The sequence below is a fragment of the Lissotriton vulgaris genome, chromosome 2_2, assembly GCF_964263255.1.
Source record: "Lissotriton vulgaris chromosome 2_2, aLisVul1.2, whole genome shotgun sequence".
Lineage (NCBI taxonomy): Eukaryota > Metazoa > Chordata > Amphibia > Caudata > Salamandridae > Lissotriton > Lissotriton vulgaris.
The window spans coordinates 333,611,526-333,626,217 of record NC_141688.1 but is presented as its reverse complement, the minus strand read 5'-3'; the positions used below and the strand labels follow the sequence as shown (position 1 = coordinate 333,626,217).

The following is a 14,692-nucleotide window of genomic DNA, read 5'->3' as shown; positions in this document are numbered from 1 at the left end:
ATGGTTTCCTCATTTCCCCCATTGAAATGAGGAAACACCAGCTTAGGATTGTGCTGCTGCTACATCTGCACCGGGGGCCGTACAAGTATCTGCAACCCCTCTGTACTATCAAAGGGATGGATGTCACGCCTAACTCTCCATTCACAGCACCTAATGATCAGCCACAAAACACATGGGAGCAAAGGGGAAAAAAGGTCATTAAACATGCACAGTTATTAAACTGAACTAAATCCATTAAATTTATTTGCATTTGCTTAACAACCGATATGGGTTGAACATTTAAAACTAGTGCTAAATCCAATCTTTAAGTTTAATGGCACAAAAAAATTAAAGTTGATTAATAATCACATTTGATAGGGCCTATTCTGGGCTACATGTAACAAATCACGTTGAATAGAACAACTTCCAAATCAATACTTTACGAGTTTAAGGGCGTAACATACAATGCAATCAGAGTGTCCAAGCAGATATTTTTTGCTCCATTGAGTATCAAAAGACTGAGGTGCTACTGTTGAGACAAGAAGATTCACCGGACACATCATGATTCACTCCCACAAGCCCTGCAACCTGGGAATCACTCCAGAGAAACAATGAGCCTAACGTGAGAACAACATCACTAAAGGAGGTCCCACTACTGGCGGAATTACACGTGCTGCAAAAAGTGACGCTGATTTCAGTGGTGGTCATCAATGGCGTGGATTACTGAAAATACAATGTGTGAACCTGCCAGGGAATAGGACAAGAACCAAAAACAGGGTAAAAAAAAGTCACAAGACCTGCATGATAGGCACAAATCACCCTCTCTGCTTTCACTCAACTGGTTCTTAGTCAAGCAAATATTTGAATTTAAGAACCTCAGTCTTTTGTACAAGGTCATTCAAGTACCACACCTTCACCAAGACAGTGCAATGCTGGCAGGTGAGCTGCTGAAGACGGGCTACACAAAACAGACCATTTATTCACACCCAAAATAAATAAACATTATTGTATAGAACTACACGTGCTCAAGGTTCTTTTCCATAGAGCTCTCTTCTTTTACATTTCATGTGATTGTAAGGCCCTTCTTTATGTGGGGCCTTTTTTAAGTGAGATTATTTTAGCATACACATGAGAATACCAACCCCCCTCCCCCTCCCAGTGCCTTGAGACCCTCACGGGTGAGTAGAGCCTTGAGACCCTCACTGGTGAGTGGCACGCTTTACAAACTCTTGATTGATTGATTGACAACACACCTCTTTCAAATCTCCTTATCTCAAGTGCATAGATTTCATGTGGTTATCCCGTCAGCTGTTCTTTTTCATGAACACCAAGTTACACAATATTTGCTCCCAGGATTAGGGCTGCCACTTTTGGCTTTGGTTCCTTTAACCCACATCCAGTGCAAAGTTCTGAGTCTTGCAGTCTCTCTGCTGTGTGAGATAGGGCTCTTTGCTCCTGTCACATTTACTGCATGTTATCACTTTGAGATTTAAAGTTGGGTTTGTTTCTCACATTAAATAAAAGGTCCCAAGTTCCTCTCTTTATGTTTTGTTTAATGGCCTTTCCATGATTACCAGGCTGTTGAAAATGTTCTCATATTCACTGAATCGACTCTCCCTCCTCTTGTATTTTCTGGGATGGCTCCGTCGAGTCCCTGAATAAAGACATTCTTCTTATATTCACTGCACATAAGGTTCGTCTTGTGCATTTGCAGATAGATCTTTAGGTTTGAGAACAGATTATAACCTTTTCTACATTCACTGCATTTATGATATTAACATGTTCTCTGATGACTCCATAGCTCTTTCAAGTCACGGAAATGGATGCCACATGTCGTACAATAATATATTTTCACCTTTGTGGGATTGCTTATGGAATGTTATAAGTACGGACAGAGTAAATATTTTCCCACATTCACTGAGTGTATTTGTTTTCTAAAAGTGAGTGTTCACTACTAGTGCAGTAGGCAAACTAATTGATTAAAACCCCTGGCACAATCAATGCAAATTTAAGGTTTTTCTACTGTATGGGTGCTGATGGATTCGAAGACTTGATAAATCACTGCAACTCTTTTCACATTCACCGCACAGTGTGGGTTTTATCCTGTGTGTGTGTGTTTTCTAATGACCTTTAAGGATTGATGATATTTTTATGGTTTTGCCTTGTGTGTTTGCTGATGGTACTTTAGGTTTGATGATTGCATAAAGCTTTTCCCACATTCATTGCATTTGTATGGTTTTTCTCCCGTGTGTGTTCGGTAATGACGCTGCAGGTGCATCAACCGATTAAACCTCATACAACATTCACTGCATGTGTATGGTTTTTCTCCAGTGTGTCCTCGACTATGACATTTAAGGTTTGTTAACTGAGTAAAGCCCTTTCCACATTCACTACATATGTATGGTTTTTCTCCAGTGTGTATATAGTGGTGGCGCTGTAAGTGTTCTGACCGATTAAAACTCCTACCACATTCACTGCATGTGTATGGTTTTTCTCCTCTATGTGTGCGCTTATGGCGCTGTAGAGTTACCAACCGATTAAAACCCATACCGCATTCTTCACACTTGTATTGCGTTTCTCCAATATGCAACCACCGATGATCGCTAAGGCTAGATAAGTGAGTGAAATGCTTGCCACATTCACTGCAGGTATGTGGTTTTTCTCCAATGTGTGTTCGGTAATGGCGATATAGGTGGGATGGCTGATTAAACCCTTTACCACACTCAATGCAAACATGTGGTTTTTCTCCTGTATGTATTCGATGATGAAGTATTAGATGTGCTAACTGAAAAAAGCTCTTCCCACATTCACTACATATATGTGGTTTGTATCCCGTGTGCATTTGTTGATGTCTCTTTAGGTTTGCTAACCGATTAAAGCTCGTCTCACATTCACTGCACTTGTATGGCATTTCACCTGTGTGTTTCAGTTGATGGGTGGCAAGTATTGCTGAGGTAGTGTAACTCTTCCCACATTCACAGCATGTGTATGGTTTCTCCCCAGTGTGTGTCCTCTGATGGGCCTTAACCTTTGAAGGGTAACTGAAACTCTTACCACATTCAGGACATGGGTGTGGTTTTTTTCCTGAGTGTGTCCGCTGATGGAGCCTAAGACTTGAAGAGCGACTGAAATGCTTCCCACAGACCTTACATGTGTGTGTTTTTTTTTCTACTCTGTGCGTTTGCTGATGAATCTTTAGATGAGATGATCCATTACAGGTCATACCACATTCACTGCATGTGTGTAGTTTTTCTTTCGTTTGCACTAAACAAATGCGCTTTGGGTTCAATGATTGTTTAACCATCATCTCACATTCACTATGCTTGATTTATTTGGTATGTGAGTTACTAAAACTCGACCCACATTCACTGCACATGTATTTTCCGATGGGTTCCTGACTGTGAAAATTAACTGAAGTGATTAATACACACTGTAAATGTAAGACATTTTTGTTGTGCCATTAGAATATCCAGTTTTTATATTTTTTTACTGACTTTTATAACACAGAATCACAAAGGGACAGATTAAATTAATTACATTAAATTAACATTAAGTACTTTTAGAACCCAACAACATCAACACACAGTGCAGATGACATGGGTTTTCAGAGGACTCCGAACCTTCAGTTTGCGTTTCCTGGCTTAGGTATGATGGTGGAAATTTGAGAGCATATTTCCAAGTAAGGAATGCTATCTGTATATACTGGACTGGATTTCTTCACCAATGAGCCATCACATGTAATCGAATTTGAAAGATATTTCTATGTTTACTGCATTTATATGGTATTTTTCTCACAGGTTTTAAAATTTAACATTAGCACTAAATGGTCACTAAACATTTTTTAAATTTTCAGTTGTCTGGTTCACCATTAGCATTCGCTTAACCTTTGAACTCTTTTTCTGGCTGCTGTGAACTGACTTACAATGGATTTACTATGTTCCAACATCAAGGCAAGAGTTTATTTATAAAAGTGTATGATTACTGTGCGCATTCCAGAACCAAGATTGGATTTGGTCCTTTTTTTCCATTTGTCGGTGCGATCAATGCATTGTATTCACTGTGCACTCAGCACAGATTCTGAGATCTGCTTCATTGATGTTTCTCGAAAGTGATGTATCTGTTCGTGGGTGCATTTCCATTTCTTACTGGATTCTTCTAGCTCCCAACACTGAAGACATTTATTAGAAGTCTTACTGGAGATATTTCATTTTTTAATTTCTTTTTTCTTCATGTGTCCACCTGTAGTTGTGTGAAAAGAGATTAAAAAAAGACATTTAAAATCATTTAGACTGTCTGCAGTGTGAAGTACGACATGAGGTCAATGTGACAATATCTTTAAATAAATTCTAAAGCATGTGATTTTAAAACAGATCTTTCAAGCAAACAAACTGTTAGAACTGGCTATTTCTGGTTGGCTAAGGCCGACGCCAAAGCTAAGCAGAAATCACCATTCTAGTCAGGGCAAGGGAGTCACACGCCAAGATAACCCCAGCTCACCCTCTTGGTAGCTTGGCACGAGCAGACAGGCTTATCCCGGAGGCAATGTGTAAAGCATTTGCGCCAGCACACAACATCAACAACATCCTAGGTACACCACAAAAGGAACTCCACACAAGGTTATATAAAAATAACTTTGGTATTGTCAAAACACATCAGATAGAATCACACATGTACATTGTGCCAACTGGCACGGGCAATATTCACAAGGGATTATTTACAAAGGACAGGGCCACGTGGGCGCCTGTCCTGTCAGAATCAGCACTTAGTAGAAAATAGAATATATGATATAAGATCACTGTAGCACAAATTAGCAAATATAAATCACAACCAGTAACTACTGGTAACAGGTAAGTACTACCTACGCAACCCTAAACACCTTAGGAGAATGTCACGCAGGGAACCAGGACCTCACTAGGACCACCTGTACTAAAAAGAAAAACCAACTAAGTATTGCAATACAATTAGGGGTATAAGCAAGAACACATTACACATGATGCATCACAACATTCAGAGGTTTAGGGAAGGAAAACACATGATGCATAAAACATACATTCAGCGGTGTCAGAACAAGGCACATGATGCATCAAAATCACATTCAGAGGTGCAGGGAAGGAAAAACACATGATGCATAAACCAACACATTCTGAGGTGTAAAATCAAGGAAGACACATGATGCATAAAAACATTCAGAGGTGCCAGAACATAACTCAATAGCGCAAAAACACATGATGCCAAAAAACATTCAGAGGTGTAAGATCAAGGTGCGTAATCATATTAAATGCATTATATTTCCTAGCACCACATCACATTGCGCAAAACTCACATTAGGCAATTATTATCACATAGATAATCACATTGCGCTTAAATAAAATCACATACCAGCCCCCATATAATAAAGGGACTAAAGAGCCCTGTGTCCAGAATGTCAGGGCGCGCTGCCTTGCAGCGCCAGTCAGGGGTGCGCCACCGGCGCAAAACCTAAACGTTGCAGGTGCTCCCTACTTGCTGGGCACCTGGGAACAATCGCAAGACCTAAACGGTGCAGCTGCCCACTAATTGCTTGGCAGCTGGGAATCAAAACTGCGACAGGGTCCTCACTGACCCTAGAACAGAACTGCGCCAACTGTTGGAGCCACACAGGCTCTGAAACACTCGTGCCCACGTTGGAGCCACACAGGCTCTGACATAACACATGCCCCAAACGTTGGAGCCACACAGGCTCTGAAACTGTGCCACATTGCGCAGAACGTTGGAGCCACACAGGCTCTTAAACAATTATGGCCCCGTTGTTTGAGTCTGGGGATTCGTGCTCAATAGAAATGCCCCCAGGAGCCTCACTAGGCTCTCTGCAAGAATGCGGCTGCTGGGGGAGCCTTGCAGGGCTCTAACTCAAATGCGGGGCCAAACAGCGGCGGAGCCTATCAGGCTGGAAATAATATGGCCCCCAGAGCCCTCTCAGGGCTCTACACAAGAATGCCCCCAGAGCCTCTCGTGGGCTCAACTGACATCACTGGGGCCTTGTGGGAGTCCCTCGCAGGGGGACTCGAATTAGCAAAATGCCCCCGGAGCCTCTCGAGGCATTGATAGCCCAAGCGGGAGGGGCAGGCACTGGCAATGTGCCCCGACGCCCTCCTCCCTTCACGTGCACACCAGGGCCCTACTCACCGGCTTCTCCACTGCTGCTCTTCTCTTCTCCGCCCGGCAGCAGCACTTCTCTCACGGGCAAAGCATTGCTCTCCCTGACACATGGGAGCCCCGCGGACAGCTACTCCTTCTGGCGGCCCCGGGACTCTCCCTCGCTCACGGGAGCCCCGGGCTGCTGCCCCTCTCACTCGGCCAGCTACCTCTCCTCTTGCTGCAGGGCTCCCTCAGCTCACGGGAGCCCGGTCGACCGGCCGCCATGATTCCTCTTCCTCACAGGCAGATTCCATGCGCTGCCCAATCAGAGTGCGGGCCAAAGGGTGATGCTGCGGTTTGGGGAAAAATCCTGAGGGGGCTCGTCGCTCTGAGCCAATCAGGGCTCTGCTACTTCGGTTTCTCCTTCGGCAGTCCCAGGCAGCGGCGGTGGGAACACTGGGCAATGCCGGGTGGGCACCGGCTTCAAATAATTAAATAAAAACGGGGCAATATAGCGGCAAGGTCCGCGGCATTACGAAAGGCAGGGTGGGCACCTGCCTGGATCATAAAAAGCGCTCCCAGGTGCTTAAAGGCAATATAAAGCGCTCTCCAGCGCTACGAGAAAGGATAAAGCGCTCCCAGCGCTATAAACTCAGTTCAGGGACAAGAGAGGTGGAGCACAGCAGCTCCCAACAAAGAAAAGTCCTCCAGCTCCCCCAGGAAAGTCCATCAGGTTTCCAGGGGCTGGGCAGGGCTCAGGGAGGCAAGCCTTCCCCTGAGCCCAAGCAGCAGCACGCCCCTGGCAGGATTAAAGTCAGAAACAAGAACATTTTGTAAGGGAACACAGACCCTTTTTATACAGAGAAATCCTTTGTCTAGCAGGGTGCAGGCAGTGTGAGAACCATCTAGAACTGGATATAGGGAATTCCTTTCACTGGCCAGGCTAGGGACATCAGACGCACCCCTGGGGGTGGAGCCAGCATTGTGTGGGGGAAACCCAGCCTCATTCAGGACCCTCAAACCAGACGGTCAATCCACAAGCAGGCCCAGGCTCACTCCTTCCCTCACATCAGCATGCTAAACACTCCATTCACCACCGGGGCAGACCCTCCCAGACTCTTGGAGCCAGGCTCACCAGCCAGCCTCAGCCAATCACACACCAGACACAAATTACACAAATATGCCAACTTCTAGAAGTGGCACTTCTACACTAGACACAATCATGCCCCATATACCATTGCGCAGCATTCAATCACACGAGTTTGCACATACCAAACTCGACCCTGCACTCCCCACACATCAGGAACTACCATGGGCATACATATTCCCCATTCATTCCTATGGGAGGGCAGGTCACTCACCACACATACACAGAGAGCTCACGCACTTTACACTGTACCACAGTGAGAAAGTGCGCAGAGGCCTAAAATCACCAACACCAGGTCACAAAAACAGGCTAGGAAAAAGCAAAAAGTTTCGGGGTAAACCTGCCAAAAGGGCCAGGTCCAACATAAACATGTAACTAGGTAGTGAAATATCCATATGATGTGCTCTATGTAGTGCATGTAAAAAATGAGGTTGTCTGTGTTATTATAAACAAATCTGTTTCTTAGCACGTGATATCTCTCTCTCTCAATATATAAAGTCAGCTTTCCCTCCGTACTCTATGTCACCCAAAAAACTTTCTCCGCTTAACAGGACACTAATTAACATATTTTGACTAATAAGTCCCCTTTCTCGGTGTGCAAACACCATTAACCCCTTCACTGCGGCGGCTATTCCGCCGAAGTGCTAAGGGGTTGGGGGGGGGGCGCTCGGCAGTCCATTGCTCGTGACGGAACCGCTCCGTCACGGCACGCGGGTGAGCTGTGCTTGTGATGGAACGGTTCCGTCACGGCCCCGCCCGCGCTAGAGAACGTTAGCGCAGGCGCGGAATTCGCGCCGCGCAGGCGAGATGAGAGGGCCGTGACGGAACCGTTCCTTCACCAGCACAGCCCACCCGAGGCTCGTGACGGAACGGTTCCGTCACGAGCATGGGAGGGGTTAAAAAAAGCAAACTGAAGAATATGAAAGCAGTAAGTGACCTTTTTTCCTGACTCTGTAATATATACCAACAGAACAACATGGGTTGCAAAATACTGAAAATATTCTACAACATTTATTCCCCAGAGACAAATCGAGAGTGGCCCCTTTACTTCTCTTGATGAACTGGTGTCCATCCAGAAAAGTAGTCGCAAAATCTGCATCACCAGTTCCCAATTCTGAGGAGTACTTAGTAGTCATACAAGTTCAATACACATCTGATTTCTGCATGAACACGATACAAATCACAAAATGTTGATAGAGTGTCACTCTTATTTCACGAGTTACCCATAATTTTTTACTTGCACCATAACAATGGAAGTGTTCAATAGACCCAGCTGGAATTTTTAGTTCTACTCGCGGAATTGGAGGAATTTGCAACTCTGCATTTCTTTTTTAACACAGAGTTCCGACCAAGTTGCGCCAATCGCAGTGTGATCATTTATTTCCGATTTGAGCAATGCAATGACAACGGGAGTAACACAAGGCTCCAGCAAGCGAGCTGGTGAACGCAAGCCAGTTTTGGCATCCTCCATTATGATTTCTGTTTGATAGGACGCCTGCTGGCATGATTTTCCAACATGAGCGGTCACAAGAGTGATTGGGGTTAGACGGCTGCTTCTGGAGTATATTTTCTACTCGAGTGACGGCAAAATCAACTCGAATAGACCCACGCTGTTACGCACAATGTGGTGCAGTTTGCGCTGATTTTTCAGCACAGAACGCACCACCCAGTGTTAAACCGTGGCAGGACATGCATTTTTTGCAACTACAGGCAGAGCTCTGCACTGTTTTCAAGTAACTTAACATAATTCTGTGGAGTGAAATTCGTCGAGTTCCGCCCACCCTTAGTGTTCATATGATCTTTTTAAATAAAAATTAAGCATTATTATTCATGTCGAGGAGTATTGATGTGAAAATTATGACGTCTAGCATGGTTGTATAATGAATGAAAAAGATGCAAGATAAAATAAAATGGTGTATATTTGCGTAAATAACGTGAGGACAAACAATTGAGAGTACCGATCCATAGTAGAGGCGCTGCTTGTTTGATATACAGATTTGTTAAGTGCATGGACTGTGATCCTGCCAGGCATTTGTGACACTTGCACAAGGCACTTTACCTCTGTATTCAGTGCAGTGCATTGTTATTGAGCACCTCTCAATGTGTGTCCATTTAATGAGGTCAAAGGGTTTTGTACGCGTGATACTGCCAAATGTCAAGCCTTGTTTCGGCTGCTTCCTGGCGCTATCCCTCCCTATCGTTTGCAGACTGGTGTTGCTGTGCACACCCATCACCTTTATGATGTAACCACTAGATCACACTACTGAAGGATACAGCCTATATAGTACAATTAAGAAAATGTCAGATAATTCCACAAGTTTATTACAATACATTTGATTCTCTTAATTCTTAGACAAGAATGAAGATGTTTCCCTGTTTTATACATTACAATTACATTAGGATAGGTGGGGACAGTAGGAACTGTCCTCACCTGACCTAAAGAAACCGAGGCAAAACGTAGGTGAGATGGGATGGAGAGCGGCCACTCTTTCTTCTTCTTTCATGAACACCTAGGATGAGAAATAAGGGGCAAAATCCAGTGAATTCTGCTTTCTAAGGAAAAGCAAATATTTTATTGTCTATAATCAGTTTAAACTGAAAAGTAAAAACCCTTCTTCCAAGATTTGGGACATGCAGGTAGTACCAGGGACACACTAACAGTCGGCCTCACTCTTAACTCAGTTGGATGTAAGGTGAGAGGTGTGTGAGTGCAGGTTGAGAAGTGTGTGGGCACAAATGAGAGAGGAGTGTGTACTGTAAGTGCAAGAAGTGCAGTGATTATCTGACTGCAGAATAAATGGTTTGTATTGTGTGTGCAGGGTCAGTGTCATAAGCTATCAGTGTTGGGTGAACGGTTTGTGTGGTGAGTGTAAGCAGTGAACATGTATTATGAGTGTAAGGAAGTCAATGTATATTATGAGTGTAAGGAGAGCAGTGTGTATTTTGACTGTATGACGAGCTGGGTGTATTGTTATTGTAAGGAGAGCAGTGAAGTGTGGCTCAATGGTTAGAGCGGCAGACCCTGATGCAGAGGTCTAGCCTGGGACCAGGGTTCAATTCCCCGCCTTGGCGGGTCTTGGGCTCAAAATTCCACGGACCTGATAATTCTCACCTCGGTGCCTATTCCAATCATGAAGTCTCACTCTGCAACTCTGGGCAATAGCTTGCTTAATCTCCACAACGGCCCCCACAATGCTAAGGATGCCTGGCCTCCACCTTGGGGGTGCCCAGGAGTGGACGCCTCACAAGAAAAGCCAGGATGGGTTCCACAGTGGTATTCGTACAAGCGCCTTGAGACCCTTGCGGGTGAGTAGTGCGCTATACAAGTATCAATTTATATATTTTTTTACATTTATATTGTTAGTGTAAGGTGAGCAGTGTGTACTATAAATATTAGGAGAGAAATGTGTATTGTGAGTGTAAGGCGAGCAGTTTGTATTGTGAATGTAAGGAAAGCAATGTGCAACGTTAGTGTTAAGAAAGCAGTGTGTATGGTGAGTGTAAGGCTAGCGGTGTGTATTTTGAGTGTAAGGCGAACATTTTGTATTATTAGTGTAAGGCGCAGTATGTATTGTGAATGTAAGGCGAGCAGTGTGTATTGTGAATGTAAGGCAAGCAGTGTGCATTATGAGTGTAAGGAGAGTGGTATGCATCATTAGTGTAAGGAGAGAAGTGATTATTATGAGTATAAGGAGAGCTGTGTCTATTGCGAGTGTAAGTGGTGTGTACTGTTAGTGTAAGGAGAGAAGTATGTATCATTAGTGTAAGGAGAGGGGGTGTGTATTAAGAGTGTAAGAAGAGCGGTGTGTATTGTGAGTGTAAGTGAAGTGGTGTGTACTGTTAGTGTAAGGAAAGCAGTATGTATTGTTATTGTAAGGAGAGTAGTGTGTATTTTGAGTGTAAAGAGAACAGTGTGTCTTGCGAGTTTAAGGAGATCAGTGTGCAGGGTGAGTGCGAGTAGAGTGGCGTGTTTTGGGAGTGTATGGAGATGACTGTGTATTCTGAGTGTAAGGAGGTAGGAGTGTATTGTGAACGTAAAGAGAGCAGTATGTATTGTGAGTGTAAGGAAGGCAACGTGTATTGTGAGTGTAAGGAGAGCAATGTGTATTTTGAGTGTAAGGCAGTGTGTATTGTTAATGTAAGGAGAGCAGTTTGTATTGTGAGTGTAAGGCGAGCAGTGTGTATTTGGAGTGCAAGGGGATGAGTGTGTACTGTAAGTGTAAGGGGATCTAAGTACTGTGAGTGTAAGGAGAGCAATGTGTATTGTGAGTGTGAGGAGATTGGTATGTATGGTGAGAGTAAGGAGAGTGGTATGTATTCCGAGTGTAAGGAGATAAGAATGTTTGTGAGTGTATAGAGAGCAGTAGTTATTGTGAGTGTAAGGAGAGCGGTGTGTATTGTGAGTGTAAGGATAGCAGTGTGTGGTGTGAGTGTAAGGAGATTGGTGTGTATTGTGAGTGTAAGGATATAAGAATGTATTGTGCGTGAAAAGAAAAGTATTTATTGAGAGTGTAAGGAAGGTAATGTGTACTGTGAGTGTAAGGATAGCAGTGTGTGTTGTGAGTGTAAGGAGATCTGTTAGAAATGGGATCCCTGGCTGGCCAGGGCTTGCGCCAAAGTCAGTCAGAGACCACCACTCCCAAGTCAGGGCAAGGGAGTTACACGCTAAGATAACCCCTGCTCACCCTCTAGGTAACGTGGTGCGAGCAGCAAGGCTAAACTTGGAGGCTATGTAGGTTAAGTGTTTGCGCGCGCACCCAGCAACAACACCTAAGGCCCACCACAAAGGAAACTCCACACAAGGTTATATATAAAAATAGCCTTTGTATTATACCAAAACACATTAGATAAAAACACACACTTTACAATGTGCCAACAGGCACGGGCAGAATTTACAGGGGATATGTACAAGACAGGGCCACATGGAGCACTGTCAGGAATAGGCACTCTTAGAACTCAGCACTGGGTAGAATTAGCACTTAGAACATAGAATATAAAATTACCGTAGCACAAAATAGAACATAAAGCACACAACCAGTAACTACTGGTAACCAGTAAGTACCACCTACGCAACCCTTACCACCTTAGGAACAGGTCACGCAGGGAACCAGGACCTCACTAGCACCATCTGTACTAGCAAGAACAACCACCTAAGTATCACAATACAAGTAGGGGCATAGACACATTACACATGATGCATCACAACACATTCAGAGGTGTAGGGAAGGAAAACACATGATGCATAACATACATTCAGCGGTGTAAGAACATGGCACATGACGCAATAAAACACATTCAGAGGTGCAGGGAAGGAAAACACATGATGCCTAAAAACATTCAGAGGTGTAGCAAAAGAACAATTGCGCCAAACTCACATAAGCCACCACCTGTGGCAGTCCCTAGGCCCTCTGGCCTTGTTGGGGCTAGGACGCCCTGTGTCCCAATGTCAGGGGCCTAAACGTAGCAGCTGCCCACGAAGTGCTGGGCAGCTGGGGAAAATGATGGGGCCAACGTTGGAGCCTCCTGGGCTCAATAACACAATGGGGCCAAACACAGCGTGGGAGCCTCGTCAGGCTCGGTAACAAAGATATGCCCCTGAGCCTTTCTGGGCTCTAAAACCACTGTGGGACACAAGAGCCTCTCGTGGCTCTAAACAAATGTGGCACTGGAGAGCCTCTTCTGGGCTCGTACTACAAAGAAGCCACCTCGCTAGGGGAGCGGCGGGGTCCCTCACGGGGGACCCGTGCACAACGGTGGCGGCTTGAGCCTCTCGGTGGCTCAACCAACGAAATATGCCCCCGGAGCCCTTCGTGGTCTAACAATGACCAAATGCCCCTGGAGCCCTCTAGGGGCTAACAATGACCAAATGCCCCCAGAGCCCTCTCAGGGCTAACAATGATCAAATGCCCCTGGAGCCCTCTCAGGGCTCTAAAGAAACACTGCTCCTGTCGGTGGAGGGGCCCACTAACAACTGGGCCGCTCTGCTTTCAATTGGGAGGCCCCAGCCCTCCTGCACTCACTGGCTCTCCTGCGGCGGCTGCGGGGCTCCTCTCCAGGCAGCGCGGGCACTACCAGGCAGACCGGGGCTCTCCCTCAAGACCTCTGCAGGCGGTGGCGGCTCGGCTTCACTGGGCTTCTCTGGCTGGCTGTGGCGGGGCACTCTCCGCACTCTGGGTGCCTCGCTGCACGGCGGCCGGTGCGCTTCTCCTCAGCCGGCCGGACTTCCTGCTTCCGGTTGTCCGCTTGTCCCGCCCCCGGCCTGCCCGACTTCCTTGTCGCGGGCTGGGCGGCAATTTTCGGCTGTCCCGGGATGCAGCGGTGATGCGGGGGGGGGGGGCACACAAGGGGTATGCTCCCTCATGAATCAATAATAAAGCGGTGTGGCACCGGTTAAATAAATAAATAAAACGGGATAAAATTACAAGAAAGCGCTCCTAAGCGCTAGGGGCCACAGGAGCGGCAGACAACGCGAGGTGGGCACCCGCGTTGTAAACCACAGGCAGGGGCTCTCCAGGCAGCCTCTCGGCGCGGCAGGCCCCCCAGCAGGCCTTCCCCCAGCACAGCGCCTAGGCAACAGGGTCCCCGCTCAAAGTAAGGAAGGCAGGGGCAAATCCAGCGCTCTCCTGCACTTGAGGGCAAGGTCCAGATCCAGCAAAGCTCCTTAGGCAGGCAGGGGGGCAAGGCTGGGCCCAGAGCCAGCTCACTGGGCCTCCAGGCAGGGAGGCAATCCAAGTGGCAGTCCTCCTGCCCAGCAACAGCAGCAGCCCCCTCAGGATACTGGAAGAGAACCTTTTCTATGGGGACACAGCCCCTTTTTTACCAATAAATCCTTTGTCTTAGTTCAGGGTGAGGGGAAAAACCAGACGCAGCTGGTTGGTGAGCACTCTTGATGTGCTCAGACCCTCACTCTATTCACTGGCAGGGCTAGGGTCATCAGTCGCACCACAGGGGGCGGAGCCAGCATTGTGTGAAAAAAGCCCAGCCCTATTCAGGAACCAGGTGCACTCCTCCCCAGCCATCAGCATGCTAATCTCCACACTCACCACCGGGCAGACCCATCCAGACTCCTGGAGCCAGGCTCACCAGCCAGCTCCAGCCAATCACACGCCAGACACATTTTACACTAACATGCCAACTCCTAGAAGTGGCACTTCGACACAAGACACAATCATACCACATACATCATTGCGAAGCATTCAATCACACGAGTCCGCACATACCAAACTCGAGCCTGCACACCTCACGCATCAGGAACTACCAGGGACACAGACATTCCCCATGCATTCCTATGGGAGGGCAGGCCAACCTTACTCCACGCACTCAGAGTGCGCACGCACTTTCCACTGGGACACAGTGAAAGTGCGCACAAACCAAAAATCACTACCTCCAATTCACATTCACAAAGCAAAAAGTTTAGGGGTGAACCTGCCAGAAGGGCCAAGTCCAACA

General features: G+C 46.3%; 1 protein-coding gene across 4 annotated transcripts in view; it reads right to left on the bottom strand.

Annotated features, from left to right (window-relative positions):
• Nucleotides 1–218: 218 nt before the first annotated feature.
• LOC147729426 (uncharacterized) overlaps nt 219–14,692 on the bottom strand; it is an 82,455-nt gene continuing 67,981 nt past the window's right edge. For all 4 annotated transcript variants that reach the window (XM_086959771.1, XM_086959773.1, XM_086959772.1 and 1 more), the window contains one exon: nt 219–4,218. In XM_086959771.1, the coding sequence (XP_086815897.1) occupies nt 2,129–3,286 (1,158 nt within the window). In that variant the 5' untranslated portion in view covers nt 3,287–4,218 and the 3' untranslated portion in view covers nt 219–2,128. The remainder of the gene's footprint in view (nt 4,219–14,692) is intronic.